Source organism: Pan paniscus, chromosome 4 (genome assembly GCF_029289425.2).
Source record: "Pan paniscus chromosome 4, NHGRI_mPanPan1-v2.0_pri, whole genome shotgun sequence".
NCBI lineage: Eukaryota > Metazoa > Chordata > Mammalia > Primates > Hominidae > Pan > Pan paniscus.
In genome coordinates this window covers 24232284-24256645 of record NC_073253.2, presented here as the reverse complement: position 1 = coordinate 24256645, position 24362 = coordinate 24232284, and the positions used below count along the sequence as shown (strand labels likewise).

The 24362-nt window shown below is 40.3% G+C and overlaps 1 protein-coding gene across 3 annotated transcripts in view; it reads left to right on the top strand.

Moving 5' to 3' along the window:
• The window catches only part of ADGRV1 (adhesion G protein-coupled receptor V1), a 602883-nt gene extending 579247 nt beyond the window's left edge, over positions 1 to 23636 (top strand). For all 3 annotated transcript variants that reach the window (XM_003822773.3, XM_055112209.1, XM_055112210.1), the window contains 3 exons: positions 9451 to 9642; positions 12642 to 12819; positions 23202 to 23636. In XM_003822773.3, the coding sequence (XP_003822821.2) occupies positions 9451 to 9642; positions 12642 to 12819; positions 23202 to 23320 (489 nt within the window). In that variant the 3' untranslated portion in view covers positions 23321 to 23636. The remainder of the gene's footprint in view (positions 1 to 9450; positions 9643 to 12641; positions 12820 to 23201) is intronic.
• The last annotated feature ends 726 nt before the right edge of the window (positions 23637 to 24362 follow it).

Sequence of the window (24362 nt, the reverse complement as noted above, 5' to 3'; positions counted from 1 at the left end):
TAAAACTTTTAAAAAAATTATCCTTGGATGCCAAACCTTTTCTATATTATTAAGTCCCACCTCAATACCATTTGACCACCTCCAATCTTCTCTACCCCTCAATCCAACCACCCAGATTTGTACTTCGGAAAGTTTTTAAATCTAGGAAACTGTCCAAGCAGGGTTAGTGGGGTGAGGGAGTTTGGATTCTTGTAATCTGTTAAAAACTTACTTTTCAGTTCCTTCTATCTTGTCAGAAATAGTCTGGCTCCTGATAAGTCCTGTCATGACTGATTAGCGTTCCATGCTTTGGAACTTAACAGAATCATGAAGAACACTGAGAGTCTCAGAGACAAAGCACTGTAAAATAGGCTCAAAAGGAAAGGCTGAAGAACAGGGATCATATTATCTGGAAATGAGATTACTGAAGCATGTCCTAATACTTACCTTTTCACTTATGGATATTTACCACTAAGAGACTCTAACCTAATGTTTCTTATGTCCATAAGTGACACACAGAGAAATATGTTCTTAAATTCCAGATAGAAACCTTGGCGTATAAAAAGAAGAATACCTTGATGTATACTGGATATTTATAATTTAAAAACTACAAAATTGTTGTTCCTAGGAATTGCAAAATTTAGAATAGACATCTGTCCAAACCTTAAAAGTGAAGGCCTGCTGCCTAGATATTTAATGATAGACATGTCTGAATCCAGCAGACTTCTTTTATTATCTCTACTAGTTTTGAATAGTGTCCCCTAAATTATTAAGTAATTATAGAAGAATTTGACAAACCCATGGTGAATACTAGTTAATTACTTAAACCATGCAAATATTTTAAAAAGCATTTGAGCAATAATTGCTTGCATAGATTTCCAAGTATTTCAGTTGTACTAACCTATAGCTATCAAGATGAACTCACTTGTTTCCTTTTTCCATATATTTAATACACAGATTGTGGATTCTTATTATAAATAAGACCATCAACAAAAGCAATATTGTAAATAAGACCATCAATAAAAGCAATTTTAAATGAAAAAAACTAAGAGTAGTTTTTAAAGATGAAGCAATTAGAGATTAAATGCCTACTCTTCACATACCTGAAAAATATACAAATGCAGAAATACTGTATATATTTGTTTTTTCAATTCTGTCACTGGCACAATATCCGTTATCTTTGCTGCTAAGTCATTGGTGATGCAAAACAGCAGTATGTCAGCAGCCCAAGAGCTGTTTGAAGCCAGAAACAAGAGATCACAAAGACTTCCCAGGGGTGTCTGCCAAGGGGACAGCAAAAGCAACAAGCCCTCTAAGGAGATGTAGCCACAGGAAGGAGCATGGCAGTATGCAAACCCGGCTTCAGCAGAAAAGCCAGAGACAGCCAGGATGTCACCTGAGGGCTCAGCACAAAGTGACCATACCGCCAGGAAGACACCAACCCAGAAAAGCATTGACCCGGCCAGGAAGGGATGCTTCATTCTGCCATGAAGCCGTGGCACATGTTACATGTTGCAACAGAAAGACTAAGCTGAAACAAAAGTAGTATTGAACAACTACTGAAATACCTAGCTATAGTGGTGATAGAATTAGAGGACTGAAACCAACACATCCCTCAGACCCATGACTGTCTCTACCCCTTCCTACTCTGTCCCTCTGATGAAATTAAAAGCCATAATTCCTTATTTAACAAATATTTCCTAAGCTCCTCCTGCATGCCAGGGACCATACTATAAACAAAAATAAATAAATAAAACAGTGAACTGGACATGGTCTCTTACTTTCTAGGAGGTTACAGCTTAAAGGAAGGTCTTCCTTTTTTAATTCCAAATTTGTAATTTTTGAGATGAAGAGAGCATAATTTGAATGAAGATTTCATTCCTCTGAGTCCCTTATTCCACATTGTCTCAGGAATCCACACTGATTTGGAGAACTCATCTGAAACCTGAAGATGTCCCTCAACTAGGAGTTGTTGAACCTTGGAGAACTTGTAAAAAGGTCTCAAAAGAGTGTAAAGCCCAGCTTAATCACTTTCCTGTTTTAACCACTTCTTCCCACCCCACCCCACTTCCTGGTTAAATTTGTGCAATGGTAATATTGATTCTTTCCTATCTCATACGGAACTGATAAAAATTTTTGAGATAATTGTCCAGAATCTCCTGTACTTGTTTTACTCCTTGATGACGTCAAGAACATTTATTAACTCCTTTAGACTATTACGATTTCATTTGTGTCTCACTGAATGTTTGCTAATAAGTTTAAATTCTTGAATCAAAAGAAATACAGAATTGGTCATAGTGTTACGGGATCCTTGGGGTTTCGCTTTGCCAGCTGGAAACCTCTGTGGCCAGTGATGCCTTTGCCCGAGTTTTGCTCAGGCCCACTGGGCCTGCTCAGCCTGGCAGACTGCACTTGGCTCATGCTACTGGCCTGGATCCCATGCCTGCCAAGGGCGAGTGGAGTGGCGAGGGGTGTGTGAATGAGCAAGTATGGGGTCCGGCCACTGCACACAGTGGTGGAGCTGGCAGCTCTAGACACCGCCACAGGCACTGGCTGTCTGTGAGGCTGTGGCTGGACTAGGCATCCCGCAAGTAGCTTCCATGGCTGGCACCAGGGAACACAGTCATGCCCAGAAGCTTGGAAATGCCAGGACCTGCAGAGCCCCAAAGAGGGTGTCACTGCCCTGGCTTGGGGCACTCCTAGGTCTGGGCTCCCCAAGGAGCCACAGCTCTTCTCTCCTTGTTGCCTGCAATATGGCAAGGAAGGGGTGTGTTTCAGCCCTGTTTGTGTTACAGCTCTTTCAGCCCTGCCATTAGGCACGTTCCAAGTTCTTGTCCCATGCCCAGGTAGAAGGAGGTATGCAGACAAGTGGGAGATGAGAAAGGTGAAGAGGAGCTTTATTGAGTGATAGAGCTCAGAGGAGACTCGCAGTGCTCCTCTCCGCAGCTGGTCGTCCCTACGTCTGCTCAGCTCTCAGCAGAGAGGAGACACCAGAGTAGGTAGCTTGTCTCCACAGGCAGGTCGTCCCATCAAGTGCTCAAGGCTGGCTGAATCTGGAGTTTTTATGGGCTTCAGAGGGAGGAAGTGCATGCTGATTGGTTCATGGGTGGCCATAGGTGGGCCTAGAAAAAGCACCATAAGTTCCCACTCCAGTTTGCAGGACTGACAGCCTGGCCCCCAGGCTTCAGGCCTTCCCCAGCTTGAAGGTGGGGCCTCAACAGGGGCCTTCCCCCTCTACTCCAGAGCCAGTCTGCCTCATGCCACTGTTCATGATGCCCAGGCCATTCATACGGAGGGGTGCCTGCAGGCCAGTGCTGAGCTGCCCTCAGCCCCCCTCAGCCTCCCTCCCATGTTCATTGGCATTCTAAGTCTGGAGGGGGTCAAGGCAGCAGAGGGCTAGTATGTCAGTGCTTCCCTGAGTGTGTGCATGCCTGGCTGGGTTGCAACAGTGCCCAGGCTTGGCCTCAACTTTGCTGTGAGATTGGAGCAGGCACTGGGAGTGTGGAGAGGCCAGGCAGTGGGAGCGGGCATTTCTGAGCCTGCAGGGGCAGTGGGGGGCTTCCTGGGCCCTTGAGAGGGCAGAGATGCCCAGGTCTGCAGCTGCAGCTTGGGTGGCTGCAGTGGCTCCTGCCTGCTGCCAGCCCCCCACCAGCTCTATGGAGTTCAAAGCCCAGCCATACCTCCCCTTCTGCAGCCAGCATCTCCGCAGTAGCCACTCCAGATGGGCCATCGCTACCATCAGTAGTGGGTATGGTCAATCCAAATATTACTGAGGACACTTTCTTGTTTGTTTTTAGAGGCAGGGTCTGGCTCTGTTACCCAGGCTGCAGTGCAGTGATGCAAACATGGCTCACTGCAGCCTCAACCTCTTGGGCTCAAGCAATCCTCCTGCTTAGCATCCTGAGTAGCTGGGATGGCAGGTGTGTGCTACCATGCCTGGCTAATTTCTTTTTTATTTTTTGTAGAGATGGGGTCTCTAGGTTGCCCAGGCTAGTCTCAAACTCCTGGTCTCAAGTGATCTTCCCACCTTGGTCTCCCAAGCCACTGGGATTACAGGCATGAGCCACCACGCCCAATCTAACGAAAGACTTTTGAAAGCATTTTTTATGATTATAGTAGGAGAGCCAACAAAATAATCAAAATGGTAATGCATAGAAAGAATTCCCTTCCCTGTAAGCTTTCACTAGGTAAAGAATAGGAAGAACAGATGGATTATATAGGTCCAGCTTCTAAAACAGTTAAGCTGTTATATTGTGAGGTATTGTTGTATTTGTGAGTAACTTGAGATTAGGAGCCAAATATTTTATCCTTACGTCTCAGTGCTTGCCAATGCACATAGTGGGTGATCAGCAATATTGGATTAAATAATTGAGAATCCAGATTCTCTCTTATAATTCTTTCACAGACTGGCATACAAAAGGGAGCCTGAGATTTAACATGCAGTGTTTGGAATGGGGACTTGTTTTTATCCTGAGGTCAGAAACCTCCACAGCTGAGTACTTTGGATAATGAAAGTCCATTTTCTATATTTGCCCAGCTTGGGCTGGACACAGGCAAATGTCATACAATCTGCATTTAAACATTCTTTTCTTTCCATTTTAAGCATTTGTGTTTCCTGCAGCACATCTAAAAGATTCACAATATTTACTGTATATTTCTATGCTTTTAAGAAAAAAAAACATGCAGCTTTCACATGCAAGTTATTTTCAGCAGGCAGTTCTTTCCTGAAACACAAAAGGCTAGATATAAAAACAAACAAGAGGGAGAATACACTGTTTTAACAAATGGGTCCTCAGAGATGGATTTTAAAGCATGGATTTTGTTTCCCGATCTAGCTTTTACCCTATCACTTCACAACACTGAGAGAAATCCTGAAATAAATCAGTAACGTTTGCACAATTTTTAAGGCTGACAGTTTTATTTTTTTCCTGTTTTGTCTATTGCTGTAGCCAATTTAATTAGGTCATACCCATGTGAAAAGTTTGTTGTACAAGAAAAATTTTGGATGTGTGTGAGTATTTTCAGGAAGATTTGTTTCTGCTAATGTCCATGATGTCCTTTTCACATGAAACTAATTCACTTATTATCATACACAATTTAGAATATTATTATTGTTTCCAAAAAAACAAACAACTCTAACTCAAAGGGAAATACATGTTTGTTTACTTTTAGATCATGGTTAGAGCAATTACACTTTAAAGTATTTTTAGCAGATAAACCACTGATTTTAAAACATATTTTTTTATCAATACAGATTAGATGCCAACCCAAGAAGGGATCATTTGAGTAGAAAGGGGAGAAAGGACTAAATTATAATAGTATTCCAGAAGTGGCAGCAGAAATCAAACACTAGCCTACATACCTAGAGCATTGCCCTCTAATTTCACTTGTATAAAAGTTGTTTGTAATTCTTAGGTCCTGGGTATTTTCTAATAGACTTTTTATGATTACACCAACAGAGGTAAGTTTCAGGCCCACAAGAAAATTATTGCTTCTACACTCCCAGAAATGTTAAGAACCACGAGAGAATGCCATTTTTCGCAAAATGAAGATACTTATTCATGTTTTCTGAAAAATCTTGATGTTAATTCCTTTTCTTCTTTAATGAGCTGAATGCCTTGCTTTTATTTTTATGTATTTAATAATTTTAGTAACTATTTAATTGAGATTCTTACTTGCTTCTGAAACATCAGGATAAATAGATACAAGAGGCACAATTTAACATATTTTATTGGCTGAACATAAAGGTCACAATTACCAAGCTTTATAGACACACCATTAGAAGTATACAGTAGATCCTTTGTAGAGACCATGAATGAGAGCCAGTGTAGGCGATGTCAGGAACAGCAATACAAATTTTGAGTTGCTGTCTGTGACGAAAGCCGAGCAATTGTCAAGAGTTTGACTGGGTCGCAAAAGAATTTAAAGGGCCAGCAGCTCTTTAAGAATGCATGCGTTAGCTTTATCCTTATGTAACATTTACTGTGAGGCAAGGCATGCCAAATATTAAGCAATCTACTGAATTCTGCTGAGTCCCTACCCAGTGATTCTATTTTCAAATGAGATAAGTAGGTGAGATATACAAATGAAATCAGAGGCTTGATTAATGCTGCCCATCCAGAAATCTACAATGTGAATGGATCACTATTAGTACCCCAGTTTCAGCATTTTCCTAAGAAAAAAATGGAAATAAGTGAAATAGATGGGAAAATATGGTACTTTTTTGGAAGTTAAGAAGTTTGCTTTCTAAAACAAAATGTACATAGCTAATCAGATATACTTCTGCAATTCTGTTTTCATGTATTAATAAAGCTAGATTTCAGCATCACTTAAGTTTTTACCGAGAAAAGAATTTGAAGCTGGGCATGGTGGCTTGCACCTGTAATCCCAGCCCTATGGGAGGCCAAGGTGGGCATATCTCTTGAGCTCAGGGATTCAAGACCAGCCTGGGCAACATGGCAAAACCCCATCTGTACAAAAAATAAAAATAAAAAACTAGCCAAGCATGGTGAAACACGCCTGTGGTACCAGCTACTGAGCAGGCTAAGGTGGGAGTATCGCTTGAGCCTGGGAGGCAGGTTGCACCACTGCTGTGATTGCACCACTGCACTCCATCTGAACTCCAGTCTGGGTGACACAGCAAGACCTTGTCTTAAAAAAAAAAAAAAAAAAAGATTTGTTAGTGAGAGTTTTCCTAAATTACATTGACTAAATTTTTTGTGACATTCAAAATTTGCCATGGTCTCTTGCTAGACTCCTAACATGTTCTGTAAATTCTCAGCTTTTAGTAGAATTTGAAGAATGCTTGTGGAAAATCAACAATGCTTTCAACCATTGGTATGGTTTGGTTCTATGTCCCCACCCAAATCTTGCCTTGGATTGTAATAATCCCCATGTGTCAAGGGCAGGACCAGATGGAAGCAGTTGGATCATGGGGGCAGTTTATCCCATGCTGTTCTCATGATAATGAGTGCATCTCATTAGATCTGATGGTTTCATAAGCATCTAGCATTTCTCCTGCTTGCACGCATTCTCTCTCCTGCCTCCCTGTGAAGAGGTGCCTTCTGCCATAATTGTAAGTTTTCTGAGGCCTCCCCAGCTGTGTGGAACTGAGTCAATTAAACCTCTTTTCTTTATAAATTACCCAGTCTCGGGTATTTCTTTATAGCAGTGTGAGAACAGACTAATACAGTAAATTGGTACCTCAGACAGTGGGGTGCTGCTATAAAGCTATCCAAAAATGTGGAAGCGCCCTTGGAACTGGGTAACAGGCAGAGGTTGGAACAGTTTGGAGGGCTCAGAAGAAGACAGGAAAATGTGGAAAAGTGTGGAACTTCCTAGAGATTTGTTGAATAGCTTTAACCAAAATGCTGATAGTGATGTGGACAATGAAATCCAGGCAGAAGTGGTCTCAGATAGAGACAAGGAACTTGTTGGGAACTGGAGTAAAGGTGACCCTTGCTATGCTTTAACAAAAAGACTGGTGTCATTTTACACCCTCCCTAGAAATCTGTGGAACTTTTGAACTTGAGAGAGATAATTTAGGTTATCTGGCGGAAGAAATTTCTAAGCAGCAAAGCATTCAAGAGGTGACAAAGCATAAACGTTTGGAAAATTTGCAGCCTGACGATGCAGTAGAAAAGAAAAACCCATTTTCTGGGGAGAAATTTGAGCTGGCTGCAGAAATTTGCATAAGTAATGAGGAGCCAAATGTTAATCGCCAAGACAATGGGGAAAATATCTCCAGGCCATGCTAGAGACCTTCACCGCAGCCCCTCCCATCACAGGCCTGGAGGCCTATGAGAGAAAGATGGTATCCTAGACCTGGTCCAGGGCCCCGCTGCTGTGTGCCATGTGTCCAGTCATGACTATAAGGGGCTAAGGTACAGCTCAGGCCATTGCACCAGAGGGTGCAAGCCCCCACCCAGCCTTGGCAGCTTCCACATGGTGCTGGTCCTGTGGGTACACAGAAGACAAGAATTGAGTTTGGGGACCTCTGCCTATATTTCAGAGGGTATATGGAAATGCCTGGACACCCAGGCAGAAGTTTTCTGCAGGGGTGGAGCCCTCATAAAGAACCTCTGGTAGGGCAATGCAGAAGGGAAATTGGGGTTGGAGCCCCCACACAGAGTCCCCACTGGGGCACTGCCTCAGTGAGAAGAGGCCCACCATCTTCTAGACCCCAGAATGGTTTATCCACAAACAGCATGCACTGTGTGCCTGGAAAAGCCACAGACACTCAAAGCCAGCTTGTGAAAGCAGCTGGGAGGGGGTCTGTAATGTGCAAAGCCACAGGGGTGGAGCTGTCCAAGGCCGCGGGAACCCACCTCTTGCATCAGCATGAACCTGGATGTAAGATATAGAGTCAAAGATCATTTTTTAACTTTAAGGATTAATGACTGCCCTATTGGATTTTGGACTTGCATGGAGTCTGTTGCCCCTCTGTTTTGACCAATTACTCACATTTGGAATGGGTGTATTTACCCAATGTCTGTATCCCCATCATATCTAGGAAGCAACTAACTTGCTTTTGATTTTACAGGCTCAGAGGTGGAAGGGACTTGCCTTGTCCCAGATGAGACTTTGGAGTTGGACTTTTGGGTTAATGCTGGAATGAGTTAAGACTCTGGGGGACTGTTGGAAGGACATGATTGTGTTTTGAAATGTGAGGACATGAGATTTGGGAGTGCCCAGGGGCGGAATGATATGGTTTGGCTCTGTGTTCTCCACAACTCACCTTGAATTATAATAATCCCCATGTGTCAAGGGCAGGACCAGGTGGAAATAATTGGATCATGGAGGCAGTTTTCTGTGTGCTGTTATGATAATTAGTGAGTCTCATGAGATCTGATAGTTTTATAAGCGTCTGGCATTTCCCCTCCTTGCACTCAATTGTTTCTCTTGCCACCCTGTGAAGAGGTGCCTTTCACCATGATGTTAAGTTTCTTGAGGCCTCCCCAGCCATGTGGAACTATGAGTCAATTAAACCTCTTTTCTTTATAAATTACCCAGTCTTGGCTGGGCACGGTGGCTCACACCTGTAATCCCAGCACTTTGTGAGGCTGAGGTGGGTGGCTCACTTGAGGTCAGGAGTTCGAGACCAGCCTGGCCAACATGATGAAACCCCCGTCTCTACTAAAAATATAAAAATTAGCCAGGTGTGGTGGCACACGCCCATAGTCCCAGCTACTTGGGAGACTGAGGCAGGAGAATCACTTGAATCTGAGAGGCAGAGGTGCAGTGAGCCAAGATCATGCCACTGCACTCCAGCCTCGGTGACAGAATAAAACTCCAGCTCAAAAAAAAAGAGAAAGAAAAAAAGAAAGAAGGAAAAACAAATTACCCAGTCTTGGGTATTTCTTCATAGCAGCATGAGAATGGACCAATACAACCATGTTTATTCTTCAGCTACGGTAGCAGGACTGACTTTGACGTGCTGATGTTCTTTTCTTTTCTTTTTTTTTTTTGCAGGGACTTTATGTTTTCGTGGTTTATTTCATTTTACACAACCAAATGTGTTGCCCTATGAAGGCCAGTTACACTGTGGAAATGAATGGGCATCCTGGACCCAGCACAGCCTTTTTCACGCCCGGGAGTGGAATGCCTCCTGCTGGAGGGGAAATCAGCAAGTCCACCCAGAATCTCATCAGTGCTATGGAGGAGGTGTCTGCCCTTGCCCTTTCATTCTCTGTCTCTCTGTCTCTGTCTCTCTCTCTCTCTGTCTGTCTGTCTCTCTCTCTCTGTGTCTGTCTGTCTCATTGACAGGCTCTCCACCTCATAAAGAGTACAAGATGAATCACACTAGGTGACTTTTAAATCAAGATGAATCACACTAGGTGACAACTTCTGACCTATGGTACTTGGTTTCCTTACTATAGCGTCACACTCATTATCTAATTCTTTTTCTTCCTCACCCTGTGAGCTAGACTGACCAGCAGTTTGTATTGGGAAATCGGATGGAGTATAATTTGACATTTCTTTCTTCAGAATCTTTCTAATTTGACATGTCAGTGACTGGGTCTGCCAAGGAAATGGTTCTTAAGATGCTATTTTTCCTAAAAATACTTTCATAGCTCTCTTCCTCCACCCATTCCAACTCACTACTTCAATCCCAGCAAACAGAGAAAAGAAATTAAGCCAAACCTCTTTTCAATTTACATACCAGAAAATATTTTAGAAAAAAAGCTCAGAAGAGTGCTTCTGCAGCACTATTGGAAAATCTAGCCAGGATTTCCTCTGTACAAATCCACCTCCCATTGCTCTCTGCATTCTGTCCACATCATTTTTATTTCCTGTGCGTGAATCCCATTGCCACCAGCTTGTCAGTAGTGCTGCCCCTAGCAGTGGGGCGACTGCTCACATTTTAAAACAACCCTGAATTCCTTTGGCCAGGAGGAGATAGTAACAAAGGCCTCTAAAAATTTCTGCAGTGTCCAAGATGTGCTTGGTTACCATTTTTTTATAAGCTCATATTGCCCTCTTTATATTAAGGAGCCAAGGAAAACAGTATTTGTGTTTACTTCCTGAAAAATGGCAGGAAATCAAGGTACATCTGTCTGAAAAGGGAACAGTTTATATTAATAGATGGATGGAGAGATAGGTAGATAGATAAATCAATAGACTGATAACTTACCTGTCCAGAGATAACTTTTGTCCTTCATAGCAATATGGAAAGGAATTTTATTTATGTTAGGTTAAAATTAAGGTAAATATTCACAATTCAAGTACTATATATATTTTTAGTTTGAGAAATTTTAATATACAGAATTATTAACTAGTAACAGAAACAGAGTAGAAAGGTGGTTGTCAGGTGCTGGGGGTGAAAGAAATGAAGGATTTTGATCAAAGGGTACAAAAGTTGAGTTATAAAATGAATAAGTTCAAGTACAGCCTTTAAAAATCAACCTATATCTTTAGTATCCTTAAATTTTTGGAAATCTAGTACGATTTCTCTATCCCCAAAGTTCTTAAAATAGACTTATTTCATCACAGCAGGTCCAATGGAAACTGGGATTTTTTTAGGATCAAGAATTCAGAAATGAATCTTAAAATTTTTTTTGAATGGTTGCTCAGTCCAGCATTTGTTTACATCTGAACTGTCCAATACAATAACCATTAGCTGCATGTGGCTATTTAAATTTAAACTGAAGTTAGGCAACATTAAAGAGTCAGTTTATCATTCACCCTCGCCACATTTTAAGTGCTCAACAGCCACATGTGTTTGGTAGCTGCCATATTGGAGAACACAGATATAACACATTTGTATCACTGCAGAAAGTTTTATTGGACACTGCTGGTCTAGATGTTCAACTTCCTAGTGAAATTTTTTAAGGTTCATCTTTTCTTCTCAAGTTCATTTCTAAAGTTCTCAGATCGCCATTTTCAGAAACGAAGTGTCTTTGCTGTTTCTCAGAACACCCTGTGTTGATAGGCAGTAGCTGTAACCTGTCTCTCAGAACACCCTATGTTGGTAGGCAGTAGCTGTAACAGTCCAATTCTTGGTCCAGAGCCACCACTTGGGTGCTCACTTGGGTGTTGTGCAACAGCAGAGCCTGAAGTATGCTCTGCATTCCTCAGAGGCATAGAATTGGCCTTGATTCAGCTGTCAGTGAAGTGCTGTCAGAGACATTCTAAAAAACCATGCAGAGAAGGGAAAGTATAGGAAGGAAGGATTAAGGGGTTGTTTACCAGTAACCTAGAGGGATGTAAATACATTTAATCATTCCAGGATAGAGCTATCTTTTTAATCATTCAATCAAAAACAAGGAGGAATGCTATGAAAGTATTTTTCTCAATTTAGTATATCCTTATAGATACCTACTATATTTAAAATCCTATGTGGCATTTTAGATAAAGGATTAGGAGGATTCTTCTCCATTTCTTATATTTTTTAACAGAATTTTCTTTGCATACATCTTACCAAAAAAATGTATTTATTGGGTTAAAAATTAGTTTTCGTTCCCCACACATGACAACATAGAAATCTACAAGTAATTCAAATAGAGACATGGTTTAGAATCACAGATTAAATTGTCTCAGGGAGAGACATAATTTTCTAAAGAATAAAGATAAAATTAAAGTTGTTTTATTTTGTTTTGTTTTGTTTTTGTTTTTGTTTTTTCAGTAGAGACAGGATGTCTCTCTGTCACCCAGGCTGGAGCACAGTGGCATGATCATAGCCCACTGCAGCCTCAAACTTCTGAGCTCAAGTGAGTCTCCCACCTCAGCCTCCTGAGTAGCTGGGAATACAGGTGCACACCACCATACACAGCTAATTTTTTACATTGTAAAAATTTTCGTAGAGATGGGGGTCTTACAGTCTTGTCCAGGTGGGTCTCTAACTCCTGGGCTCAAGCAATCCTCCCACCGAAATTTAAGGCCAGGCATGGTGGTTCACACCCATAATCATGGCACTTTGAGAGGCTGAGGCAGGGTCTCTTGAGCCCAGGTGTTTGAGACCAGCCTGAGCAATGTAGTGAGACTCCATCTCTACAAAAAATAAATTTATAAATAAGTAAAGGTCTAGTTTCAAAACAATGCCACTGCCGTTTAGCAAGGTCTTTGTACGGAGAGGCAGAGATCAATTGTTCATTTGGGTTTCATAGTGAATGTGTATGCATTCATATTATGGTTTCTTTTTCCCCCCATCCCAATCCAAAAAGGTGCCACCTGACTGGGAGAGAGCATCCTTCCAACAGGGCAGTCAGGCCAGCCCTGATTTAAAGCCAAGTCCACAAAATGGAGCCACGTTCCCGTCCTCTGGAGGATATGGCCAGGGGTCACTGATAGCCGATGAGGAGTCCCAGGAGTTTGATGATTTAATATTTGCATTAAAAACTGGTATGTATGAACCCATGAATGACATTAGAAGTAGGCACTCTTGCTATGTTACAATTTATATTTTCTTTCCATGAAGTTGCAAAGTACTATCAGTCACCCTTAGCACATCCTGATTCTCATGACCCATTCCTAATCCCAGGAAAACTCTAGGATATTTTGTTCTTGGCACCAAATGTAAGACAACCTAAAAATAATTTACAACTTGTTTTCAAAAAAGACATACTCTAACTAAATGTAAATATCCCTGTCCTGGAATCTTGCTAGAACACCAAGATACTATTAAGTTTGCTATAGACAGTCGATAGGGATCTCACTGAGGGAGTTTTGCCTCTGGCCTGCCAAAGAGACCTTCTTATGCAGTGCCTTTGAAGCAGAAACTTTCCAAGGCAACATAATGAGCTTGGTATAGTTCTATAATTTCCAAGTGCTATCACATACAATAATTCTTTGACCCTCCTATTTACTCAGTCCCACTCAACTTTGACCCCAGTGGATAGTTCTTACAGAATGAGAGGAAAACAGTCCAAGAGGTCCCAACTCATCAGCATATGATGCTAGAAACATGCTAAGGCAATAAAAGACCATGAAACCGCCTGATTAAGGGTCACACGCTCCTGGGTGAAACAGTTAGTGGACATCATTCTTTCCAGTGTGTCTAAATGATATCTGCATTCATAATATAAATATAGTGGATATTTTATTGGTCAGAAATTCTATTTTGAACATTAAAAGAAAACCGTAAACTAATTTGAGTTTTCAAATCAAATATGCAGTTTAAAATTTTTTTCCTCAGAAAAATGTTGAACTGACACTTATAAAAATTCCAGTGAATTTTAATTTCTAGATAACCACATAAGCAAGAAAATATGTCCATGCCCAGTTGAAGTTATTGAAATATTTTTTCAGAAGTGCATTTTACTTTCTTATAGTTTTATTGTTTGGCTATAAAGTATATTGCTTTGCTAAAACATTTTTCTTTATTATTTTGAAGTTAAAATTTTATTATATCTTGAAAAATACTCCAAAATTCCTAAGAATAACAGCATATTTTCATGTATCATATTTTACAACCTTCCCAAGGTTACATAGTTAAGCGGCGGCGCAAAGCAGATGCAGGCCGCCTGGCCTTGAGACCGTGCTCTCAGCCGCTGTGGCACAACCGCCTCTCGAGTGCTTTGCTAAGAATGGCAAATCCTATCTGTATTAGTCCATTCTCACACTGCTATGAAGAAATACTGGAAACTGGGTAATTTATAAAGGAAAGAGGTTTAATTGACTCACAGTACCACGTGGCTGGGGAAGCTTCAGGAAATGTACAATCATGGCGGAAGGCAAAGGAGAAGCAGGCACCTTCTTCACAGGGTGGCAGGACAGAGTGAGGGCAAGCAGGGGAAATGCCAGACACTTGTAAAACCATCAGATCTCTTGAGACTCACTCACTATCATAAGAATAGCATAGGGTAAACTGCCTCCATGATCCAGTTGCCTCCACGTGGTCCTGCCCACCACACGTGGAGAATGTGGGGCTAGAATTACAATTATAATTGAATTATACAATTACAATTGACTCTTACAATTCAAGATGAGATTTTGGGTGGGGACACAGCCAAATCATATCACTATGGAAAGGAATAAGAACTCAACCCTATACTCAGATTAGTGCTTAGAATAACCTTTGCTAGATATTGTTGAATCCTGAGTGAGGGGATGAATTTAAACAATGAAGCTTAGAGTTTGCTAGGAAAAATAGACATTCACATAAACATGACTTAAGAAAGAATAAAGTAATGGAGAGAGTTAAAAAATGACAGAGGAGATGAAAAGGTAACAAAAAATTCTCTATTAATTCTTGAAGGATGTATAGGTTTTGAACAAGTAAAGAATGGAGGAAAGGGCATTAGGGACTGAGGGAATAGAATTAGCAGGAGCCCAGAGGCTTATAATGGTGTGTGGCCTGTTTTAGAACCAGTGCTGCAGTGTGGCAGGGGCAGAGAGTGAGAGAAGCCGGGCAGCAGAAGGCAGGCCTGACAGGTAGCTTGCCGGCACCATCAATAATCTACTAGAGTTCCCCAGCTGGGTTTCAGCAAACACCCTCCCTTAGCTATTCATAGTCATTCCGCAATGGGAGGATCCCTGACCCAGTATATTTGGGCAATTGCAGAGATTCACAATTCACATTAGCATTTTAGCAGCTCTAAAATGTTCTAGACCAAGGAAACCCATTTTGCTTAATTTAACCTGGTCTTTCCAGAACACTAGCAATGCATTCATTGTGGGGGAGCAGAACACTCACTGATACTTTGCGTAATATTAAAATGCTATTCGGATGCCATGGTAAGGAGTGAGATTTTTATAGAACATAGTAAGCCATGTAGGTTTTGGAGGAAAGAAATGGCATGTTCCTATTGGTCTTGAGGCAAAATAACTCTTATGAAAGTATGAAGAAATAAATTTAGAAGCAATATCAGAAAGGCTGGGAGGTTATTACAGTGTTCCAAAAGAATGAGGTTAAGGCCTCAAATCTGGAGAGTGGAAATAAAAATGAGAAATGAGCTTCCCAACAAGAGGAATGCCGAGGAAAGACTGAGGGACAATCTTCCAAAGCTCATGCTTCTCACCACAATGGCTGACTAAAAGAAAATTATATAGAGCATTTGTTTGTTTATTTGTTTGCAGAAGGAAACTGATGAGTTCAGATGTAGGCCTGGTGGCTCCTAAATATTCAGGTTTGGATCTTAGGTGAGGGACCAGGATAAAAGGTAATGATTTGAAATGCATCAGCACAGAGACGATATTTGAAGCTATGGAGATGAAAAAAGGTTGATCTGGGAGACTGGAAGGAGAGAGAAGAAAGGAAAAGAGATGAGGAAGTCAGGGGAGAAGAAGGAAGGGAAACAGGAATGTTATAGATAATACCAACATTTAAAGAGTGAATTAGAAGACAGTCTCACCAAGAAACTGTAGCAAGTTCAGAAAGAAAAACAAAGAGGAAGGAGTTTCAGGAAGGAAGAAATGATTAGCTGCATAAAACTTTCCTTAAAGTCAGGGCTGAAAAGGGGCTATCAGACTACAAGTAATTCTCAGGGCAGATTATGTCCTCAGTGCTACAGTGTCATCAGTTGTTGAAGTTATGACACCGGAAACATAAAGTGAATTCTTGGAACATAATTAAATTAGATCTATATTACATTACATCTTATATTTATGTGACTATGAAGTGCATTTGGTTCTAGAATGTAAGGAATGTCTTCCTTACTTATAGATTTGTAGAGTTCCCTGAACTCACTAGGAAATAAATACTTTAAAAGACCAAAATAACAATCTCTAATACTTGGTTCCCTATATTTTTAGAAAAAGTAATGTAGTAATCATGTATCAGCCACTGGGCACTTTCCCTCCTAGAATATGGTCAAATAAAGGTCAGTCTACATGCCATTTTGTCTACAGCAGTTATAACTGACCCATAAGGCCAGATTCAGCCCAACAAAGTGCTTTGTTTGATCCATATAACATCTTAACATTTTTTGAGCCAATATGAAAAATATAGAGCTATTTTCTAAAAATATAGAATTTCTAGAAAAATCTAGAAACAGAGTCTTTGAAGTCGAGCACAGCGCTGCTTGCTTGGAACTGAGTAATAGCAGCCCCTTTGGACATGAGCTCTTCCACTGTCTAGTGCCTACTAGGCCCATGTCACTGGTTTATGCAAACCTCCTTGGCCACTAGGACATTTGAGTTTGCAAACGTTGGTCCCTCTCAGGTCCACCTTCACTATGGCCCATTCCAAGTCAAGTACTAAAACAGTGGGTCTTCCATGTCTCTTTCATTTGAACCCCTAAACAACTTGTCAAAGCTATGTAGCCTTTTGCATGTGTTTAAAAAGTTTTTCATAATCAGTTTAAATGGTATCAAATAATGTAATTTCCACTATATCATACATTTTGGTGTTTGAAAATAAAACTTTTACATTATTGTTTTAAACTAACCCAAAGGCTCTTTGCTAACTACCTTAGCAATGCAATACCTAGTTATTCATTTTTTAAATATGTGAACAGGCTTTTTTTTATAATTGGAAATTTGACATCACTTTCTTTTCTCCTTGAACTTATATTTCCATTCTACTTTCTCCACAGAATTTTATCCTACTATAATATATTTTATACTTAAAATTCATTTTACTCATATTTCTTTCCAACAGAACATGTTTTTAAATTAGAACTTAATTTTTTTCTGTGGCCATAAGACTCTAAGGTGTTCAACATTTCTTTTATACTGTTACCATTACAATTATTCCTAGTGTACAGTTCAACAAATCAACATGAGTAACAAAAACATCTGTTTTGATAAATGATTGTCAAAAATGAAAAAGACTCATCAGAATAATAGATATGGAAATTCAAGATCTGGGAATGTATTCCCTTAAAGCTGTCCTTCCCATACTATCTTGTACTCCTTGAAAAGGAGTACATGTACCACAAGTTAAAGGAATCCCAGCCTGAAGACTTCTACTTCAGGTGCTTTACATCCTGCAGAGGCACTGACCTGGAGCGATGTGCAACATTAGATTATGAAGAAGGGCAGCCAGCTCCCACACTGACCACTGACTTTAGCCAAATCGTTAACCACCTCTTCTCACCTATAATAACTGGGCTAGCACACTCCTATTTTCCCTTCTACTTCAAAAATCCTACATTGCAAAGATTTCCTTATTCTCAAATAACAGTTTCTACCATGTATCTGATAATTTTCTACTTGAGATTATGTGACAATGAGCCACCAATTTCTGCCCATGTCCTAGGCTTTCTGGCAGGCCTCCAATCTCTCCTTACATCTGCAGCCAACCTTAGAGAACACTGGAAATTTAAGGCAAAAATGGGCCTTTGGCATTCAACAGCCATTCTTTTTAACCTCCTCCTTTCTTAGCTATAGCATCATTCATAATAAAGTTTTCTATAAACAGGTAGAAGATAAAAGCTTTTTCTGTGGTTTTTACATCTTAATAGAAAACCCTTAAAAACCAAAACCTAAAAGGTGGAAAAAAGTTCGTTTTTAATTGTGGGACTTCAGGGACTGTGGTAGCATCAGATGAAAGATCAAATTTGAAAATCCTTCTCAAATTGTACCACCTGTTGATCAGGTTTGTTCTATGTACTTCCCTTCCCCTAAGATCCTGCACTAAAATATGTGTCAGAGAGTATGTAATAATCAAGACAGAGGTTAATAAGTCTCAAATGAGCAAGTAGGTCACAAGAATAGGAAGCATGGTCCATCCAATGCAAATTCCACATAGAAGCAGGAAGGGTGGCTAGGTGAACATGTAGAAATAAGCATCTGGCCTAGTCCTGGGCCAGAGTTTATGTTCTGAAAAACCAGGATTCATCTCAGTATCCCTGGAAATGTAGCAGTGCTGAGTATCTCAGTTGATGCTCCATATTGGATGGATACATGGATGGGTGAATGGATGGATGGATGGATGGATGGATGGATGGATGGATGGACGGATGGATAGATGCATGGGATTCAGGAAGAGTGACTAGGCCTTTCAATAGCCACTGATACTATTTCCTGTGCCCTTTTAATCTCCCTTACAATTCAACATCTTTCAGTTAGGAATAATGTTCAGATATTCAAGCACATACTAAAATGCTTGCATTAATTCAGTAGGTAGAATGTCTTTACTGAGTGCAATAGAGAGAATTTAATGTCAGAATGCCATTGCTCTAAGGGGCAAGCAGGAGACCTAACACTCTTTAGCTAAGACATTCTCTTTTTAATTATGTTAAGATTAACCATGAGAAAGACTATATCTCTAAGACAGAAAGCTTAAGTAGTCAGTTTCCAGATTAAAAAACATCATCACTTCTTTACAAGCATTTACAAATGCTTGTCAGCAGGCTGCAAATTCATGTTTAACAGCTACAAATGAATTCTGATGTGAGCAAGACAGTGTTTTTGAAGCCACTGTGTTAGTGCATACTTTGTTGCATACTTCAAACTTATATTAAAGGCAAGTATATTAAAATTGTTTGATCTAAAATAGAAGCCCTGGCCCATAAACCAGTCATGGACTTCTTTTTCAATCTAATTTTAACCATATTACATTTTTAAAAATTTAGAAAAAGAAAACACTATTGACATTTTAAATTTTTAAGTTAAAATATTCGACTTTCTATGAGAAATCCACATTTCATTCTCAAAAAAGATGACACAATGTCCTTCAATTATTTGTTCTTGAAGTACATCGGCACTTCCACAGGCAAATGAAACACTGAGTTCTAGACTAGTGGTATCCTGATTATTATTAGTTGTTTTTTTTTTTATTTTAAATAGAGCTGTCTAATGTATCATCAGTGTCCCCAACCAGGACTTTAGGAGAATGGGAACAGTCACCCTGGGACAGCCTCCATTTTAGGGAAGAGGAGAAAGTTCAGAGCAAACTAGAACAAAGACTCAGGATGAGGGTAGGATGGAAAGGAATGTCTCCATTTACATTCTTAACAAGGTGTGCCTTGAGTACTGGCATTTCTATGTTGATCCCAAGTTGACAAGATTCCTGAAAATGTCAAGCTTGGAACATATTGGGCTTAGAAAGGAGTCTTTCTTCAGCGAGGGCTTCTCCCAGAATGACTAACCTGATTCCCCACCATCCCCAGCCCCCTAGCTTCCTGGTGTTATCCCAGGCCAATGACATCAATGTCATGGTAAACATTTCCCTATCGGAAACCTAGAAATGATTTATTTTTCAGTTAGAAGAAAACAGATGACAAGTCCTTGAACACAAATGAAAACATTCAGAATCAAGGCCCAAAATACTCAAACTTCTCCAAGAACTCATCAATAAATTTCTCTTTGCAAGATATCACATCAAACCACAATGACTTATTTAACTTCAAGAACTTCTGCAGCCCAGTGTAGTAAACAAAGTTAGGTAAGAATCAAAATGGAAAGGTGGAATTTTGAAAGATTTTGAATTTTTTCCTCAGAAAAAGATGGAAGGGGTATGGTCTTTGGATCATTGTCACATTGATGTGGGCCACTCAACTAGCACCTCTCATCCTCACTCAGTCCCTGCATCTGTAAAACAGGACTGATACTCACCCTATCCTAACCAAAGTATATTAAAATGTTAAGAAAAGATGAAGCTCACGATGAATGTAAATTATTACTTGTAGTTTCTTTATAATTGCCTGTTCTATTGACCAAAGGAAAGTGTCCCTGTTATCACAGTCGCTGGATTTTTCTTAAACTTTTGGTTTGAAATTTAAGCATGGAAACACCTTTCAGAAAATCAGGATACTTACTGCAAACTACCCACCTATACCATTTAATGAATTGCAAAGGGATGGGAGACCTGGTTTGTGCTCCCAGGTCTCGGCATGTTATACTTGTGTGTAATATATGCCTTTTCTGAGTCTCAGTGAGGGATGAGTATCTGGATATTTGTGCATTTCTTTGAACTTGGAAGAAATTGCAAAGGAGGATGATGAGGTGGGTCAGTAGATGTGGTGACTCAAGACGAGTCTAGAACTTGCTTACATATCTTGAGTTGCTAAACAAGCTCAGCATGCTTTCAATAAGGCAGAGCTTGTCTTTCTAGTGTGCCTTGTCCCAGTTGTCATCACATGCTTTATGATGATATTCCTAGTGGGATTTAGAGTAGGCAGACACTGAAATCACTGGGAGTTGGTACTAGCTAAGTCATTCGGCCTCAGTCTTCCCTGAGGCTAATCATGGGGTCCTCTCTGTTCCTCCCTAGTGCTTCCATATTTAGCTCTTCCTTGCTACAGGCCCCAGGGCCTTAGTCGCCTCCTTATAGAATGGCCACTATCTTGCCAATTCACTGAGGTTCTTCCAAATAACACGGTTCTCCTGTTCCCAGCAGAGAAGCATGGGCCATTTGTCCTTCGAAGGCCTGGAAGTAGACACAAATGTTACCTTCGGGGGCCAAGCATTATTTATGGTAGTCCATAAATGATTGAAGAGGGCTGGGTGAAAACAGAGACAAACTGAAGGACTGCCTGGTCCATGGGTTTTTTGTTGTTGTTTTTTGTTTTGTTTTGTAATGCGGAAATGCAGGCCCAGTGTTGCCTGATCTTCTGGTTGTTGTTTTTGTTAGTTTTTTTTTTCACGAGAAACCAGAAATCTGATTTTTTTGATGTGAAATGTATTAATTGGTAAATTTTAGCAACTTACTAAATTTTTAAAAATACATTGTCACTGGCAATATTCTGGTTCTTGAAGAAAAGAGTTTATGAGTGTTTGTTAAGCATTTTGCTTTATGGCTTATGTATACATTGTAGATAGGAGTATTATTAAATTTATCATCAAAACCTGGGCAGTGTGAGAGAATAAAGGGGAGGTGATTAATGATTTTGTCAGGGATGAGAACTTTTCACATTTTATGTCCTCCAGCTCCCTATTTTGAGGAGATGGAAAAATAAGTATCTGTAAAAAGGTATAGAGATGGGCCCTGATGGGCAGGCAGGAAGACATTCAGGCTGGAATTAACATGGTGCATTCAGGGCATCAGGAGACCTGATCAGTTTCAGAGAAAGCGCTCCAAAAGGCAATGGTTGGGATACATCTATTTGATAGGCTAGAGACAGATTAAGGACTGATATGAAAGCCAAAGCAGAGGGTTCCCAACTCAGTGTAACTGGCAATAGGAACTAACACTCGTTCTTGAGAAGGAGAGGGCAGTGGAATACAGAACAGACCAGAGGAACAGAGCAGGAGATGAGATGGAGCAGGCAGGTTCACAACTTAGGATGCAGAGCACAGTTTAATACTACATTCAGCACACATTTGCTGAACACCTGCAGTGTACTGAGCACTGTCCTATGAGCTAGGAGACAGAAAGATAGGAAGAACATAATCCAGTGGGGGGGTCAGAAATTTTAAAAGAGAATCATCATGTTTCAAGGGATAGCAGAGTTGATATTGGTAGGAAGAGTGGAGGCAGCCAGATGAAGGAGGTGGGAAGTGAGAAGAGCACCCCAGGCAGAGGTGCCAGCATAAGAACGTGGTGTGAAAAGGCAGTGACCTGCTGCTCCGTGTCCTGAGCTTGGAAACCCTAGTGAGACATTAGGAGAGAGTGCAGGCAAGAGGATCCTGCAGGCCTTGAGACAGGGCAGAAAACAAGGCCTCCAGAAATGAGGCAGCAGGAGGAAATGTATGAGAAAGCAGAATAGATCTAGAAAGAGCCAGCAGATCAGAGGATAAGATGGGCAAGTACCATGTCGCAGAAGCAAAGAGAGGAAGTGGAGTTTCAACAGCGGCCTTTAACAGAGAGAGTGCGAAGGTCAGAGACCCAGAAGAAGGAGGGCTTGGCTAGAAGGTCACTAGTAGGCTCTGGCTTCCATCTCCAGATAGGCTAAGATTAAGCCAATTCACCATTTTCCCACAACTGTCAACTCTGCAGAATTGCCTTTTCTTCCTCTCAGACAGAAAGGGAAATCCCAGCTGCCTGAGCAACCGGTTTTTCACTTTCCTCCTTGTTTGCAGAGTCTAGTGGGGCTGGCCCTGGTAACCTCTGGTGATTCATCCAGCACACCCTATGACCACATCCCCACTGTGTGTGTGTAGAGAGGATGAGAGTTTATGTGTTCCTCTGAACGTTATTACAAAAGAAAAGAACATTGTTCTCTAGAAATATGAAAGAAAAAGAAAAGAACAAGGTGTTACTCTAGCATAGTTTTTCCTCAATTATCTGAGTTGTGAAAAAAGAAGTAATGAATAGTGGAGCTTCCTCAAAACAGATTCTGAGCGCTGTCAGTAGTTAACAGTAACTACTGTGGTGGAATTCCTGTGTGGATCTATTTTGGCGCTGTGTTACGTAATTATTTTTATCTTAGGATCAGATCTGAATCATTCAGAGCCAATGTCTTCAGGGCACTGGTGTGACTCCAGGTGTTCTCACATGCCTGTCTTTCTTCTCAGATCACTGCCCAACACTGAATCTCAAGTGATGGACCTCAGTGCATATGAATTCGGGGCCTATATGTTTTGTAACAGCAAATCCTACCCCACTGGTGAAAAAGTCTAATAACCTGACTCATTTTCTATTTTGATGAGCCCTCAATTGAGAGATTATATTGTGGTAGTAGCTTACACCTGCCCACCATGTGAAAAACAAACAGTAAAGATTGAGAACCCAAATGTGTGTCTTTAGAAATTAATCCGTACAATTTAAAAAACTGCCAAAGGAAATGTAAAAGATAGTTTCATAATTGTTAGGTATTAATAATATCTATTCTAAATGTATAGCTTATTTTTTACTAATATAATAGAAATAAACAGGCTTGGACCTAATGTAAATTGATTCTTAAGAATTCACTGCACTAATAGTTTGGATTTTTGTGTTCATTCTATTTCTGTGGCAGGTGCTGGTCTCAGTGTCAGTGATAATGAATCTGGTCAAGGCAGCCAGGAGGGGGGCACCTTGACTGACTCCCAGATCGTGGAGCTCAGGAGGATACCCATCGCCGACACTCACCTGTAGCACCTCACTAACCATTCGACTGAGCACACTTTCATATTTGTATCAGCTTTTGTGCTAAAACTCTCTAAGTACATCCACCTGTGTAATAGGAACCTGTGAACTGTACTGGATGATTAACACAAACGTGATTGTTGTATTTGGAGTATAAATTACTGATTGTATGTGACCTGAAAATTCACTGCTATAAGAAAGGTGGAGTCAGTTTGTATCAGTTAATAGGATGTTCATATTCCAAGGATATTAGTTGTTTTTTTAATCATCCTATATGGCTAACATTGTTTAATGAAAGTAATAATCAATAAAGCAATATAATCTATTTGGTATCATCCAGCTTCATTATTGATAAAGAAACATTGTGCATGGGCAAAAAAAGCTAACTCTATATGTAGATGATGACAAGCACCCTGTGCCATCTTGCATGAATCCAGGTGATGCAGATTCAAGACTTCACTGCAACTAGAAGACTTTAATTCTGAAAACTGTAAAATGGTCTGTCTGTTGATGATCCTGCACATAAATGTTGATTGGAGTACTGAAGTTGGCCTAGTCTTTCAACAGTATGTATTTCTGCTCATTATAAAATTAGGGATCTGAACACTTCTCAGAATGAATGTTCTGTCCCCAGTTAAAAATAACTCCATCAAGCATTTTTTTCACGCAGTTAGAAGAGGATCTTTCAAACAATGCAGAGTTTGTTTTAGAGAAACATTTCTCAGTTTGGATTTTTCAGTCTTTCTTTGTCTTGGAATGAGACATCAGAAAGTCTATCCCAGAACAAACGCTGTTGTGTTCGTGATGATTTCATTGACTATAGTTCCAGAAGAATCATCAGGAACAGAACAAGTTTGTCCTGAGGAAGGCATTTTGACTTTTTATTTTGGAATTCTTAAGTATGTTTGAGAAAATCAGTATCATCTCAAGAAAGGTTAAAAAGATTAGCTAAGAGAAAATTTTGTTCTGTTAATAATTTTCCTTAGAGCCATAATTAAAAGATCCAAGTGCTTTATCATCGCTATTAAGGGTGGCTTTATTTGTTATAAAG